Here is a 16838-nt window from a genome sequence, read left to right on the forward strand (position 1 = left end):
TCCGGCTATTGCTGCGGCGTGGGCAGACGCTGTTTCCCAGGGCGCGCGGGCCGCTGCTGGGTCACTGCAGGCTGCAAAAACGGTTTGGAAAAACGCTTTTCTGGTAATAGTGCAGGCCCTCATGGGTTCATCATATAAATTACGGGCCGTAGAGCTAAGGTGAAATCCGGTCTGCGTGCCCAAGCAGAAACTTGTGGACCCCGCTTTCCGCAGCGCGGGTGACCTTGCACCCCACTACCCCCAGGACCCTCTTGTGCCCGCCTTCCAGAGCCTGGTGGGCTGCGCACCATTTCTTCCTCACCCGGGCAGAAGCAGGGTCTGGGGCGCGCAGACCCTGAGAAAACGTCACTCCTCGTGGCTGGTTTAGTGCTTTTAAATTGTCTTTTACCTATTATTTTTTTAAAATGACGTGACAGGCGATAAAGTGGGAAAGACGATTCCACCTCTTCCCAGGTCGATTTCCTGTTCCCCTTGAGCAGAACCCAGCTCCTCTTGGGGGACCACGTGTTGCTCACCCTTTTGAAAAGCTTTTAAATTAACACCCAGTTAGCTCAAAGTGAATTGGAGCTGCTGCCCTATGCACGAGAGTGGCTTTTCTACACTCAGGGGACTCTAGGAATTACCTTTGCTTTAATAATATTAAAACTTTACCCTAAAGTGGTATATATGCTGTAAATTTTTAAAAAATCTTTGGGGATTTTTATAACTTAAATTCTCATAACTAAAGTATATTTATAAATTTAATTTATTTTCTTCTTAAACAATTCAGTTACTTGACAAAATCCAAGTACTGAGCCCACTCTTAAAACCTAAAATGTAAACTTAAAAATGTGGTTGATAAACCTTAAAATCTCATAATCTCAATAGTACTTGCAAACGTGGTTAAATTGTTACATATATCCACTTACAATCATGAATTTGAATTAGTTACTCCATTTCACATTTTCAAATGGAGTTGCAAAAATAATTATTATTAAATTCTCCAAAACATAAATACCAAAGTAAATAGATAGTTCCAAAATGTAATGGAGAGTATTAATGCTATGACTTTGATCCTAAATATTCCTGGGGTTACCGGTGCTTATCTACTAAGGTAGAGGTTTTTAAGAAGTCGAATCCATTAATGGATTGCAGAATTAATTTAGACTTTCTTGGCCAGCATTAAAAAAACATGAATAGGAAATAATTGTCACACAGAGAATGAGGTATTGATTTGTAAACCTTTTGTCTCAGCTAAACACATATACATGTGTATATAAATATACACATGCATGTAAAAATATATATGCACACATATCTAGTATATATGTATATAAATCATATAAACACATTTCTGTGGATTAAATACAAAAAGCCCGAGAATCACTGAACTGAAAGCTAACCACAGTTGTATTTGGTTAGATAAATCTGTATCTGAGTCTGAAAGCATGAGAACCAGGAGCACCAATGTCCAAGAAGAGGAGAAGATGGATGTCTCATCTCAAACAGAAATAGAACTAATTTGCCCTTCCTTTACCTTTTGTTCTGGCAGTTGAAGGATTGGGTGATGCCCACCCACATTTGGGAGGGCCAACTGCTTTACTCAGTTCTATTCAAATGCCTATTGTATACCAGGTATCTTTAGGTGCAGGGATACAGTAGTAAGCAAACCAAGTCACCAAGTTTACATTCTGGGGTGAAATGGAAAATCAAATAACTATGTCGTGCATCAGGTGTTGGTAAGTGTTAAGGAATGGTGCACTCTATTTTATAGAGGCCCTCAGTGAAGAGGTGACATTTGAGCAGAGATCCTTAAGCAAGGGAGTAAGCAATGCAGAGATCTGGGGGAATAATGAAAACAATGGAAAACTAACCTTTAACCTCTGACTTCAGAGACTTTATAATCCTGGGAGATTGAACATAACCAAGTGCTGAAATGCAATAGTAGGGAAGGCTAACTGGAAGACAATTTGGGGGGCCAGAGCTCCTGAGGAAGACTTAGCATTGCCAGAATACTTCAATTCCGTATTTATGGAAGAATGTGTAAGTCATTAACGGAGGAAGGAAAGAAAGTAGAAGCAAAAGCCAGAAGCAAGAGAAGAACCTGCTAGAGGTCTAAGATTCATTCTGGTCAGTAGTTGGATAGAAGATTGAAGGATCTAGTACATAAAATCTAGAACATAAGCCTTGAGTGAAGGCCAAGATGACTGGCTTGGGTCTGATAAGACTCTTATTCACCATCAAGCAGTGTTTGGAGATTAGTTTGGAGATGATGTGCAAGATAGATTTCTCAAAAACTTCCAGCTGAGAAAATGTCCTGCATGGGCAGCAGGGCTGAGAGGGTGCTTTGGGTTTCCCAGGAATGTTCCAGATGCAAGCTTTAAAGCCACATGGCACTTGGGGCCTTTTCTTTATAGATAGGATATTTACCCATTGAGAAGGATCGTACACTGTAGCATCTGTTCCTCTTTTATTTAGTTCAGTCTATGGCTTACTCTGACATTTTGATGTAAATTAACTCAGAGTTTTTACTCTATACAATGGGCAACACTAATGGAGACCTATGGAAATGGAATGTGCTACAGTCATGTGCCACATAAGGACAGACCTTATATGCGGTGGTGGTATGCCATATAACCTAGGTGTGTAGCAGGCTATACCATCTAGGTTTGTGTAAGTGCACTCTGTGGTGTTTGCACAACAAAATTTCCTAATGATGCATATCTCAGAACATATTCCTGATGTTAAACTGAACATGACTGTTTAAATTCCAGTGACTAGGGAGAGCTTCAGGAAAAGAAATTGCATGAAACAACCAAAAGATGGTGGCACTTGACCCTCATTTAGCGAATGAGAAAAACCCCATCAAATTGGAAGGGCTCCTAACAATTCCTTAGCCTTTTTCTCAAATGTTGAAAGAAACCATGCAACAACAGTCTTTGGTAATGAGTTACACATATATGCAACATTTCTTTCCATAGACACAAAGGAGTGAAAAGCATCCGAGGAAGACCATCTAGCCCAGCATTCCTTGACTTTTTTGGACACAGCTAACCACAGTCATTATTTTGGTTATGACTCTGAAGCCCAGAGTTGATTAGGATTATAGGATAAAAGTTTTGTTTAGTTGATGATGTTTGTATTCATAACCTGAGCCTGAGGATATTTAATCTTATCCATGCCTGTGATAATATCTGTAATTTATTGATCACTTAGCATAAGTCTTACATGTGTCAACTTGTTGAATCTTCATAACAGAATTTGGAGGTTGTGTTTATAGGACTCATTTTCCAGACATGGTTTGGTGGTGGAGATACTTGTATGCTCTATATACCTCATGTGCCCCAACCATGATCTTGGGCCTTTCTTTACATTTTCCAACCTAATACTGCATTGAAGAATAAATTATCTGGCATAGTACTGCAGACAGCTATCTTTAATAGAAATTCTCAGCACTCAGAAACAAGCCCAGCATACAAAACTGGATTGTACTCCCACACCTGGTGATTTTGCCCTTGAGATTGTATTTAAGTTTTTGTTCCCTAGAAACCAAAGGGATAAAGTCCCTACCATCCTATCCTTAGGTTTTAAAGGTATCTCTTGGAAATAGCATGTGGATTTTTTAAATGTTCATCTGATTTTTGTTTTCTACCTGGATGGTTTTGTCCATTTGCATTTATTTTGATTCCCAATATATTTGATTTCTGTCCCCTTCCATCCTTTCTATTTGTTTGTTTGTTTGTTTGTTTGTTTCCTCCTATCCACCCCCCCACCCCATTTTCTTGGAGGTACTATTAACTAAGATCACTTTAAATTAAAAATTTCCATTTGAGTTTTTTGAGCCTACAGTTGGTATGGGAAATTCAGTTCTCTGTCTGAGGGCTGTCTTGTGGATATCAGTTCTCAAGGGAGAATTTTTCTCCACTTATGCCAAAATCAAGAGAGACAAATGTCCCTTTCTGCATGGCTGGTTTATTTCTTATTGTTCCTTACAGAGCATGAGGGACTTTGGTGCCCCAGCTGTGGGTGGGGCTCTACAGAGCATATCTGAAGTGACTACTGAATTAAGGATCACCAGTGTAGTGGTGGATGCTATTGGTACCCTGCCCTGGTTCCCCTACTGGCTGGTGCATCGCTCCCCAGTTTCTGTAAATGTGCCAGTCATGGGGAGATCAGGTGACCCCTTTGATCTTCACCAAAAGTGTGTTCCTACTTATGTGATTCTGTGTGAAATGGAGCTCTTTATGGACATTGAGCATATAGATTATTAGAAATGAAAGGATCTTCCTGCAAAAATAGCTTCTGACAGATAAAATAGTGTCTGTTTTATTTCCGCTTAGTAAGTAATACACAGACAAACTAGGGTAATATCAGTAAGACACTAGCCGTAATTCTCTGGATAAATTGTTAAATAGACTTTCTAGTTCAAATCATTCTTAGGAAAACTGAGGAAAGAGAGAAAGAGAAGGGAGGCAGAGGGAGGGAGAAAGGGAGGAAGAAAGGACAGAAGGAAGGAAAGAGAAGGAAGGAAGATGTTCTTCATCCCTGATGGCCCCTGGACAGGCTAAATAGTGAAGTTATGAGATGGAATGACCTGGAAGATCAAACTGGAGAATGCAGAGATGGTAATCTAATATGACCCGGCTATAAAGCCATACCACATCAACACCCTTCCTCTCTTACCTGTGCTTTCCTCCTCTACCCATCTCCCTAGCTCACCAGAAGTTTCCTTGCTTCAGGATCCCAGAAGTCACCATTAACTAATCCTCTGATGGATGTCTCTTATAAAAACTTTACAGTTTTCTTGATAGAGGTTTTGTAACTATTTGAATTAGGAAATCTGTTAAAATATGTCAAAAATTCTTTGATAAACACCCCCTTCAAGAGATACAGCCTAATCTTCCTTTTGAGTATGTGCTAGACTTAGTGACTCACTTCTAATGAGTAGAAAGTGGTAGAATAAATGGTGTAACTTCTGAAACTAGGTTAGAGAAGGCATTGTGATTTCCTTCTTGCTCTCTCTCTCGGATCACTTGCTCTAGGGGAAACTAGTGGCTATGTTGTGAGGACACCCCATCAGCCCTATGGAGAGGTTCGCATGGGTAGTAATCAAAGTCTCCTGTTAGCCAGCAAGGATGCAAAGCCTTTCGCTAATAGCTATATGTGTGCGCCATCCTGCAAACAGATCTTCCAGCCCCAGTCAGGTCTTCCAATGGCTGTTGCCCTGCCTGAGATCTTGACTGTGCTATCCAGAATCAGAACTGCCCAGTAAAGCCACTCTCAAATTCTTGACCCACAGACACTGTATGAGATAATAATGTTTATTTTTTTAAGCTATTAAGTTTGGGGAACAATTTGTTGTGCAGCAATAGATAGCAAATAAATTCCCTCACATAAAATTATGCCTCATCAGAACAGGATAATTTGTGTTTATGGTAGATGTTTAGGTGTATTGATAGCCATCAGAAACCTGACAGTGATCACTAGGAGGCTGGTGACTCAGGCCTCTTGTTCGCTTCCCCAGGGGCTGGCAATATTCTCAGGCAGGATAACTTGAAGGCCAACCATCGGTGTGGTGGCCATCTTTGGGCCTTCCAGCCCTAATTAGCTGGGTTAGATCTCCTGGTCCAGGTCTCAGGTTAGCTCAGGGCTATGGGTGTGTCCTTCCAGAAGAAGGCATATAATAGACAAACATTTTTGGATTTGGGTTTGGATCTCCATTCCATGGAGATGAGGCATCAGCCTCATCTTTAGCCTTGCCTGGATCTGGACAGGGGTGAAATAATTTATCATTTCTCTCAGTCACATGTCCCCATTCCCATTCCATCCAGGTTGTGTGAAGTTTTGGTGCTGGGTCAGGAAGGAGAAAGAATTGGAAGGGAAGTTGGAAATTATCCTAACTGTATAGCTTATGAAATCTCTATAAAATCTCTACCAAGACTTTGCTTGACTTCCAGGATGTGAGGAATTCTCCTGAGAACCTCTGGGGACATGGCTTGGTGGTGACTGAGGGAGAGGATTCCCTTCAGAACACTCAGAGACATTGGTGAGATGATCCCTTGATCTCGAAGCCACATGTTCACCTGGGTCTGGGAGCATGGGGTAGAGGAAAGGGGGGAACTGCCTACAAGGTACCTGGGCAGTGGAAGGGTCCTGGACTGTGACCGTGCTAAGCCTTTGCCCTTGTTGGCAAGGCCTCTCAATGGTCTGGCCTTCCCAGCTTATGCCCCCTAGGAGTCATTCTGTATAGAGCCACACATGACACTAGGTGAACATAGAACCACCAGAGACAAGGCTTTGCATTGCACCCTTTACAAAACTCAAAGAAACCACCTTCAAGTCCCTTATACAATAAGCAGGCTATCAAATTCCTTTAGAATTTGGTGCATGAGAAAGATATTTCTGCCTTGGGCAATCTTTTAAGTTTCTTTCAATCAGATAAGAAGAACTAGGCTACTCACTGCTCCTTCCTTGCCTTGCTGCTAGGAGGGCTCCAGTGCATTCTTGGTGCTTAAAGGCACCAGCTTGCCTCAGACTGGGTCCTGACTGGGCTTAGACTGGGTATCACCATCTTTCCACTCACCATAGCTGGACTTTGGTTCATTTACTTTTATTTTCGGTAGCTTCTTGTACCTTTATTTTAACTACCTCACTTCCTTTGGATAGAGGGGATAGTCAGGAATGTGGGCACCTCTGCACCCTCCTGGTTGGTGGAGCTGGCAGAAACCTATGTCCCAACATGGGTGCCGTGAAAAAAAGTCTTATGCTAGTGGTCGTGGCCTTGACCCCTCCTTTCATAGTCTGGAGACAAGGGAAACCACCATGAATGCAAAGTCCAGAGCTACCTGAATCAAGATACTGGGAAGGATGGTTATGGGGTAGCAGATGGCTCAGCTCCCCTAAAGGGCAGACGAAACCATTTTCCTCTCCTTTTTGTAACTACAAGGGCCTGAGATTAAGTAATCAAACTTCCCATGTTCAGAAAAAGGAGAGAAAATGTGCGTGTGTGAGAGGAGAGAGGAAGAGAGAATACCAATTTGGGTGTGTGAGGTGGTGGGGCCCGAGGACCAGCCCCTAGATGGCGCTCCTGTGAGTCCCAGCTGTCACTGGGGAGGTCTCTGGGTACTCTTTCTAGAAGCGGATCTTCCAGGATGAGTCTGAGGCTGGGGTTGGCCAGAATCTGATCTGATGCCAGGCGGCTGAGATATAGGGAGGTGCCTGGAGGCAGGCAGCATGGTCCTGCTAGCAGAACTGCAGGTCCCAGGGCCCTGAGCCTTCTTGTCCAGGGTCTGGCTTTGGCTGGTAGAGTGAGGCGTGGTACCTGTAAAAAGAACCAAAACAAGAATGAGGATGTGGGAGAATTTGCTACAGTTTCCTAGTATTGAACTGGAGCCCTCTGGAGCTGCCCTGCTCTGTACGTAGATTTCAGTCCTATTCAGTGATATGAGAAAGGTCAGATCACCCTCAGGCATCTGGGGACACTGTGTGAACGGATTTGCTGCAGAAATATGGTCTTGGAGAACTAGATTTTGAATGCTAGCCTTAAGCTTGATTCTCTGAGCCTAGGTTTTCTTGGGTATAAAATTGGGACAATAATAACAGCCTCACAGGTGGCTGCCAGGGTCTAATATGACGATGGAAGGGGCTGTGTAAACTGCGATCAGATCCAATTTTTAGCTTTTTAACTTACTTCTTAACCCCTCCCCTTACTCCAAATTAGGGGCAATTACTGTCTTGTTCTTCAAACCCAGTTCCTGGGACATAGGAATTGACTAAATTCCCACTGTGGATGGATGTGGCCCATGACAGAAGTCCAGGCTCTGATGTATATCACTTCCAGGTTGTCCTCTAGACAATTCTCCTTGCACTAGTTTGATGCAGGCAGAGTCACAGGATGGAAGGAACCAGGATCATCACTTGGGAAGAAAGTGACCATCAGGTAGAAACACCCAATTTGGACTAATATTGCATGAAAAGTAAACTTTTATTGTGTTTGAGCCATTAGCTGTTTGAGGTTCTTGAAGTATTCACCTTCAAGAAGAGGAGCAAAGTGAGGGCAGCAATAGAGGCTATTGGAATTTTCCAGGTTAAATGTCGACCATCTTCCTAAGCTCTCCCCTGTACTTAGTCCCACTGATGTGTTTGGATAACACTTTCACTTAAAAAATCAAATACTGCAGTACTGATTAATCAGTATACAACTGAAAGAGCTTTAGATCTGTAATAAAAACAAATTTGGAGAAGGGCAGACTTTAAAACAGCAGCCAGTAAAGAAAGCAGAGAAAGGAGTGGGTAAGGTGGACAGGTACGTTGGGACTCTGGGGACGTGAACTGACCACTGTCAAACCAGTGTAAGTTTCTTGGTTTCTCACAGAAAACATTTTATACACCTATTTTTCCTTCCATACCCTAAGTCCATCAGCATCCAAAGATGTCCGTTCCATTTTTTGTTTTGTTGGTAATTACAACAAAATATTGCATTTACTCCATTTCTTGAAATGTGTGGAAAATTAGGTGATTTCAAATAGTTTCCTCAGCTCCACAATGAGCTGCCAGTCACTCTTACGCATTTCGTCTGTGAACCAGTCTTTGAGGCTGTCAATGGACTGCTGGCTTATATTACTGACAAGAATGGGTTTAGCTTCCAAACATCTTCCATACATTTTGGGAGACTCACCAGGGATGAGTTCTATTTTGACAGACTTTTGTCCTCTTTTTGCAACATCCACTTGTTTACTTATTACCTTATCAGCAGCTTGTTACTATTCCAATATCAACAAGATGTTTGCTAGGGATGTACACTGGTGGCCCTTGTTCCTCCTGACTTTCCACAGTCATTCCTTTCACTGGTGGATCTCGAGAGTTGAAAATAAACTGATGGAGGATTTTCATGTTGCAGAGAAATACTGCTATGTGTTTAAATTCTTGTTTCTGTTTCTTGTAGTCTTGCCTATATGTTTGTTGTAAAGGCATCAAATAAATGATAAATAATTTCTGCACTAAAAATTCTAACTCCTAAACTATCAGCCATTTCTTGTGCATCTTGTTCAATTCTTACACCAAAGGCCAAAATCCCAGCATCCTGACACTTTAATTTTAAAGCAGGGACAATTCTTGGAAAATGAGATCACCTCAGAGATGGTCTCTTTCAATTTGACCTTTCCTCACTCTCAAGGTGGAGATGGTTTTTGATTAGTCCCCTTCAAAGCCCTGTGACACTTTCTTTGGAATGTATGTGGCCATTTCTCATCCTTTTAATTTAGATATTCCAGTGCTTTTCTTTTTAAAGCGAATACAAATATGTAGCAGCTGCTATGTGTAAATCTCCCTATTCCTTCTCCTAAAGAAATAATTCAAAACAACATAGAAAACAATACCTCCCCCAACCCCAGGTAGCTGTGATCCATGTCAGCCAGCACGTCGAGCATCTTAAAGAGGTTGGGGTGGGACACCAATAGTGCTCCTACATTGCATTTAGTAGCCAGGCATTAAGTGGTTATGACATGGGAACTGACAGACCCAGAAGAGAAAGTGAAGAAGCCAAAATCCTAAAGAAGAACAATCACCACAGACAATGTCATGAGAGACTTGGAGGATAGAAATGAGTGAGACAACCTTGCAGGACAAGTGGTGGTATTTCCCCACTTTACAGAGACTCTTGTACCTCCTCCTCCCAGCTCATATTCATTGGTCCTTTCTTTGTGCCAGGAATTCTGTAAAGCACTTTACACGCTATGATTTATCCTTATTTTAACTGGCCCAGCTTTATACAGCCAATAATCATCTGAATCTATTCTAATCTCAGATCTGCCTGATTTAACAACATAGGTTCTTACACCTTTCCATGTGGCCTTGTAGGAAGTAGTTGTCATGAAATAGAATTTACCTGCTTTGGTGAGTTGAAGCTGGGTGGCATTTTTGGAGCTGCCTTTAGCTGTGTCCTCTGAATCTCTGGCTGTGGCTCTGCCTTTGACAGATTTGTGGCTCTTCTCAACTTCACGGAGCTGCAGGAAAATATTAGCAGTTGGTCCTGGCCAGGGAAATGGGTGTGAGGCTCAGGATGGTGAGATCTAGAAGGCAAGGACTCTGTCTTCAGTTCTTGGGAACTACCTTAAATGGCCTGTTGTTAGTCCTCATGACTGACTGGCCAGGGCAGCAGCAGCCTGAGACTCAGGTTTGCACAGTATTTGAAGGAGCATCTGGCCCAGGGAGGGAGGGATGGGGACAGAAGCTTTCCATTCCTCTAGTTCAATGGTTTTCTTTATCTGGGCAGGAGCCTTGTAAGATAAGGAAGTGGGGGGAGAGGCATCGAGGAAGCAAGGAAGATGGCCTAAGTTGGGTCCCCCATCTATGGAGTGTAGGGGGCGGGGTGGGGGCTGGAAGAGCAGACCCCAAATAGCCTCAGGATATAAATGCATGCTGTAGAATCTCACGTGGCTGCTTCCTATTACACATATTTTTGAATTTGCTTTAGAAGGCCATTTAGAGTATACAACTGGGTTCACAGAGAAAATTAGCAAAAAACAAAAACATGACATCTTTTACTTTCCAGAATAAAGCTTGTGATGGACTCACCGCTTGGATTTTCTTCCTCAGTTGGGCATTAGCTCGGGAAAGGCTTTTGGAAACTGAGTTCAGGTAGTAGATGGCCAGGCTGCAAGAAAGAAGCATGCCTCCTGTGGTACTGCAATCTTGGAAAATGATGAGCTGGATGCCCTTCTGGAGAAATCAAGGCATGCTTCCTGGAATCGGTGCCAAGGCTTTTGCCTCTGGAATGGGTGGAGTGAGATCCTACCGTCCCAAGTTCCCCACTTAATGTGGAGAAGGTCCAGAACATCCCCGCTCGCTAGCTCTCTTTGATTGAACGTGGACATGACCTACGCATTTCTAGATCTCAGAGTGCTTGATAAAGGTTGGCTTAGGGAATCAATCATCCCTCTTCTGGGAAATCTAAAGAGGTGGGGGAGTGGCAGGGTTTCTTGTCTGCACAAGAAACTGTATTTCCTGGGCACCTGCCCTGTGCCAGGCTCTGTGCCATGTGCGTTGCACCTCACACCTGACTGGTTTTGATGGAACTCCATGAAGTAGAAATGATGACTCCCATCTTTACGGATCAGTATCCTGGAATTCAGAGAGGTTAAATAATTTGTCCAAAGTCACCTCATCTTTGGTATTCCTCAGAGTCCACATTTGAAGCTAAAGCTCTTTTCACAATCTTCAAGTGCTCAGAGAATCAAAGGTGCTAAGTACCTGCTCCAAGTTTGCGTAGAAACACAACTGCAGACGCCCTGGAGGTTCCTTGCTCAGGGTGCACTGAAGGGAATGTCTGTCCTGGGCTGGTGACTTTCAGAGTCCAGCCCCTACTAGCTGACTGGGTGTCCTTTGAGGCTGTAGTTGCTCTTTTACAGGACCTACACTCTGGGCTACGACCTGGACTGTATCACTTGTGAACTGAGGGGTCACAAAAGCCAGGGTGCTACTTGGATTAGCTGTTCTGCTAGCCTGTTGCCTGGGAGCTTTTTAGGTTCATCCTAATTGTCACTTTTCTCCATGAATTTCAAGCCTTAGCTACTCTTCTGAGCCTTCCCCCCGGGATGGGGCCACCCATACCCACTTCAGTGTCTACAAGTTCTCTGCATACAGAGAAGAGGAATCATACTGTCTTTGGGGCAGAGTGTGGGTCAGAGGCTGTCATGTGAACCTCGAAACAAAGACTCAGAGGACTGTGGGTGAAAAGAGGAGTGAAGAGTGAAGAGAGGACAGGCAAAAGGACCACAATCTGTTTTGGTACTTACTCTGCCCCATGCCTTGCCCTCTTTCCTAATTAACAACCATTAATTAGGGAGGAACTACAGGTCAGAGAAGATAAAGTGCTTATGGGTGGTTGTGTTGGCCTTGAAGCTGTTTCCAAATTTAGTATTTCCCCTCACTGCCTGCAAGGGTCAGGTTTGGTGTATGGGTTCCAGAATTTTCTCATGTGGTCACAGCGCAGTCCAGGTTGTCATATCATGTCAGCCCTCTCTCATGCCAAGACTAGAAGTGGAGGATGTTTGAAATTGAGGATGTGAGGAAATATACCTACTTTGGAGAGAGTAATTCAAGCACTAGCTAAAAAGAATAAAGAAACACATACCTATGATCCAGCAGTTCTACTTCTAGAAGTCTAAGAGAGACTCACATTTGCACAAGAGGACATATATAAGGAGCGCATTAACAATAGCAAAAAAGTGGAAACAACCTAACTAGGTCTGTGCAGAGAAACAAATAAACTAATTTATTCATTCATACAATGAAACACAATAGAGGCATTAAAATCTGTGCTCACATAGCCACATGGTAAGTCCCCCAAACACTGTTGAATAAAGAAAGCTATGTAGTATGAACCAAAGTTTAAAACTCAAAAATAATAGTACATACACGTGATAAAAGTACCAAAATATGCATGGAAATGATTAAAACTAACCCAAATAGTGGTTACCTTTGGAGAGGGAAGAAGAAGGATTGGGTAGGGCTCGAAGTGTATAACATTTTATTTCTCTTAAAAAGAGAGACAGATCTGAAGCAAATATTGCCAAATGTTAACACCTGTTTAATCTTGTGATCACGTAATTTTCTGTAGGTCAGGAATATTTCATAATTTGAAGAAAGCATGTCCAAATAGGTATTTATAAAGGAAAAACCTAATTTTCACAATACATTTTTGATCACAGTAATTCAAATTTAGGACTTGCTTCCCGCCTTCTTTTCCTTCTTAGTTTCCTCCTTCCTTGAGCATTCATTGTTTGCCTACTATGAGGCTGTTGTGAATATAGAAATCATCAGACCCACCCACTGTCCTCAGGGATTTCTCAGTCTTTGAGAGGGATAGTGGTGAATGGTGATGTTTCACTGCACAGGGTGCTCTGTAGAGAAGCCCCGTGGGCCCAACCAAGGACAGACTGCATCGGCCCCTCAGCTTTTGCAGAGACTCAGAGCCCAGAGATCTTTGATATTTCTTGTGAATGTTTAGGAGGGTGTTGCAGATGCTGTCAGTACTCACTCATAGTCCTTGGCCCCTGTCTTTCAGTGTGCTCCCTGAAAGACTTGCAACTGCCAATACCTTCACCTCTGTGCCAGAGGCTTCCCTTGCATCCCCCTCCACAGAGACCATTCCACCCAGGAACACAGCTGACCCAAATTGCTGGGTAATGAACCAATACTTCTCCCCTCCCACATCTCCCAGTAGTACTCAACTTTGGGCACAAATGCCCCAGATCCCTCATCCTTGAGCAGGGTAACTTGGAAGCACACTATTTTCCAGAGTTCTCCAGGACTAAAGTCTTCAAGTGGTAATAAAACACCTTTCTATTCCTTTTGTCTGTCTTCCCTACCACCCTCCCAATAAGCTACTTGCATGTGAATCTTTGTCTCAGGATCTGCTTCCGGGCAATCCACGCTAAGAGGGCGTGACGGAGGGACCTGCTGAGGAAGTCTCAACTGCAAGGGGGAGGTTCCCATGAGGCAGAGCCATGGGCCCTGGCTAACTTACAACATCAGCAGGATGGCTGGAATGATCAGGCCTGGATTGGCGAGGAAAGCAAAGATCTTGCCCAGGAAGGTTGGGAAATCGTTTTCAACTGTCTCTTGGATGATGTCGTACATTCTGTTTTTCCCACTGGAAAGAAGAGAGGATACGTTACAGGCCCCGCAGGTCCAAAGGTGTCACTCACCACTGCTTTCCTGAAAGAGCCGGAGCTCTGCTCCAAATGGACTGCAAGTAAAAAGTTCCCCAAGAGGGGCTGCCATTTTGGTAAGGGATCAGAGCTAGGACAGTGCTCTGGCTTGCCAGCTTCCTGTCCTTGGTACCTCACAACTTCTCAAACTGCATTGACGTCCTGTGTCTAATATCTTCCTCATCTTCTTATACTCTCATGGGAGAAAATATGATCACAGTGCTTCCTCTAGGAACCCTGCATAGAAACAGTTCTCCAGAGGCTGATGGACAACCTCATGGTGCCTCTCAAAAATACTTACAATTAGTCTTCAGGTTATAATTCCAGGAAATTGGATTGCCAACCCCTGATCAACATTTTACATAAGAGAAAAATGAAATTTCTAACTGTGACATTTTGGAGAGCACTTTTAATTTGACAGTCCCATACTCAATGTTTTATATGAATTTATAACAATTTCCTGGTCAGTTCACAGCCCTAATTTTTATTTTCTTTGAATACCTAAGAACTACTATGTAGACTGACTTCCACAAATGCCTGCCCAGAGATCACTGGCCACTGCTTGCTTTTGGTTGGTAGTTTTGGTGCCAAGAAGTGGACTTTGGGGTTGAAATTCCCAGTTCAAATTTTTGCTTCTCCATTTATTAACTGTAGGACACCGTGGACAATTTATTTTCTTTCTGCCTGTATTCATACCTTTGATCTTCCAACTAGAGTGGTACTGTCCAATGTGGCCATTAAAAATAAAATTAAACCTAAGTAAAATAAAATATTTAGTTTCTTAGTCACACATTTCAAGTACTCAATAGTCACGTGGCTAGTAGCTACTCTGAAGAGCAGAGATGGAATTTTTTCATCATATAGAAAATTCTATTGGACAATGATGCAGAGGTTTGATATCTTTGGTCAAGATACTGAAAAATTCTCAGCCTTAGTTTCCACATCTGTATAACATAATATTATAAGTATAATAATAGCACTTGCCTCAGGATATTGTTATGAATTTGTATAACACATTAAGTATGGGGCTGTCAAATTATAAGTGCCTCCCAAGATGTCACAGCTAGAAGCTTCATTTTTCTCTAATGTATAGTTGTTGATCAGGAGTTGGCAAGTAATTATCCATGGACCAAATTGGCTTGCCACCTGCTTTTATATGGCATGAGAGCTAAGAATGGTTTTTATGTTTTTAAATGGTTGAAAATTTTTCAAAAGAAGGCTAATATTTTTGTGGCACATAAAAATTGAAGTATAAAATTCAAACCTCAGTGTCTATAAGTAAAGTGTTATTGGAACACAGTCATGCCTATTTATTTATGCATTATCTATGGTTGTTTGTGTCCTATAATGGCAGACACAAACAGTTGTGTCAGATACGATCTGTGGCCATTGCAATGCTTAGCACTGTTGCATAGCATGCTACAAATTGCAATGATAACATGACAGCATTTCAAGTGCCATACATATCACCATATTATGGCATTTAATTAATTGCTTTTATTACCAGTGCATATCCATCACGTAAAAACAAGGAAAGTAAGGTGAACTTCAAATGTTATGCTTTTAAGTCACAGCAGATTGGATTATTTTGTCATTGGATCATGATGTATTAGATGATATCTTAGTTTTCAGAGCCTGCTGTAACAAATTACCACATTGGTGTTTTAAAACAATACATGTCTATTCTCTTGCCATTCTGGAGGCCAAAAGTCAAATGGTTTCACTGGGCTGAAACCAACGTGTTGTCAGGGCTGTTCTCCCTTCAGAGTGAGGCTCTAGGGAAGAATGTGCCTTTTCTCAGCCTCTAGAGCTTCGTTCCTTGCATTCTTTGGTTTATGGCACCTTCCTTTATCCATCTTCAAAGCCAGCAGAATAGAATCTTCAAATCTCTTTCTGCTTCCACAGACAGTCACATTATTTCTGCTTTTATAAGAGCACTTATAAAAACACTTGTGATTTAGGCTCACCTGAATAATCTCCATAGATCAAGATCCTTAACCTAATCACACTGATAAAGGCCCTTTTGCTATATAAATTAATGCCCACAGGTTCCATAAATTAGAACCTAGATATCTTTAGGAGCCATATTCAGCTCACCACAATCTGTGAGCCAGATTGTCTCTGTTGGAACTACTCAATTCTGCTGTTGTAGCAAGCAGCAGCCACAGATCACAGGTAAGCAAGAGGGCATGGCTGTGTTCCAATAAAATTTTATTTACAAAAATAGGTAGTGGTCTGGATTTGGTCCACAGGCTATAGATTACCAACCCTTTTAACTATACGCTCTGCATTGCTGGCCATCTGATTCATTTATGTTGCCTGTCTGGATCTGGTCCAAACCCTAAGTCCCTCCCTGTAAAAGTGAATTTCTGTGAGGTGAAGAGTCTAGTTTGAGCATTGACCATAAACCAGGTGTTCTCTTCTAGACAGCGAGTATAAAGCAATGAAAAAGGAAGCAAAAATCACACCCTCATAGAGCTTCTGTCCTGGCGGGGGAGACAGACAACAAAATAAGATAAATAAGCAAAAGAAATGGCATGCTAGATGTTGAAAAGGAGCAATGATAAGCAGAGACAGTGATAAGAAGTGTATGTGTATGAGTGGACATTTTAGTTAGGGTCTCCAGAGAAGGCCTCACTGAAAAGGTGACCTTTGAATAAAAACTTGAAGTAAGTGAGAAAACAGCTGTGAAAATATCTAAAGGTTGAATGTTCCATCTGTTGGTAAGTTTTGATCAGAAGAGTGATAGGAAAGAAGTGGCAGCTATGTTTCCTTCTGAGCTACAATTATAGATCTCTTCTGCTGCTACCTGGGTGTAGGCTGTCAGGGCCTCTCAGGGTAGTAGATGAAGTAAGCATGGGGCAGATGGCCATGGCCAGGCATGGTACAGGCCCACCCACTAACCTCCTGCCTGGGGACGGGGACAGCCTGAGCAAAGGCGCACTGGCATTTGTACCCAGAGCCCAGTCCTCCAAACCTGCTCAGGAAGAAGCCAAAAGAGGCTTTGACCACTTGTACCATGTGATTTTTCTCTTCAGCCTAGTGTCCCAGGTCTTCCACAGCTCAGCACGTCCTTCCACTGTAGATCTAGCCCCACTTTTCCTTCTGTCTGAGCCCCTGTTCAGCAAGATCACATTCTGCTGTGAG

At 42.6% G+C, this 16838-nt stretch overlaps 1 protein-coding gene across 1 annotated transcript in view; it reads right to left on the minus strand.

The window, feature by feature from the left end:
* Nucleotides 1-19: 19 nt before the first annotated feature.
* The window catches only part of TMC2 (transmembrane channel like 2), a 59246-nt gene continuing 42427 nt past the window's right edge, over nt 20-16838 (minus strand). Inside the window, exons 17-20 of the mRNA XM_006922015.2 lie at nt 13508-13633; nt 10555-10633; nt 9866-9983; nt 20-7300 (exon numbers count right to left, since the gene is read on the minus strand). Coding sequence (XP_006922077.1) covers nt 7083-7300; nt 9866-9983; nt 10555-10633; nt 13508-13633 — 541 coding nt within the window. The 3' untranslated portion in view covers nt 20-7082. The remainder of the gene's footprint in view (nt 7301-9865; nt 9984-10554; nt 10634-13507; nt 13634-16838) is intronic.

The sequence above is a fragment of the Pteropus alecto genome, unplaced genomic scaffold (assembly GCF_000325575.1).
Source record: "Pteropus alecto unplaced genomic scaffold, ASM32557v1 scaffold45, whole genome shotgun sequence".
NCBI lineage: Eukaryota > Metazoa > Chordata > Mammalia > Chiroptera > Pteropodidae > Pteropus > Pteropus alecto.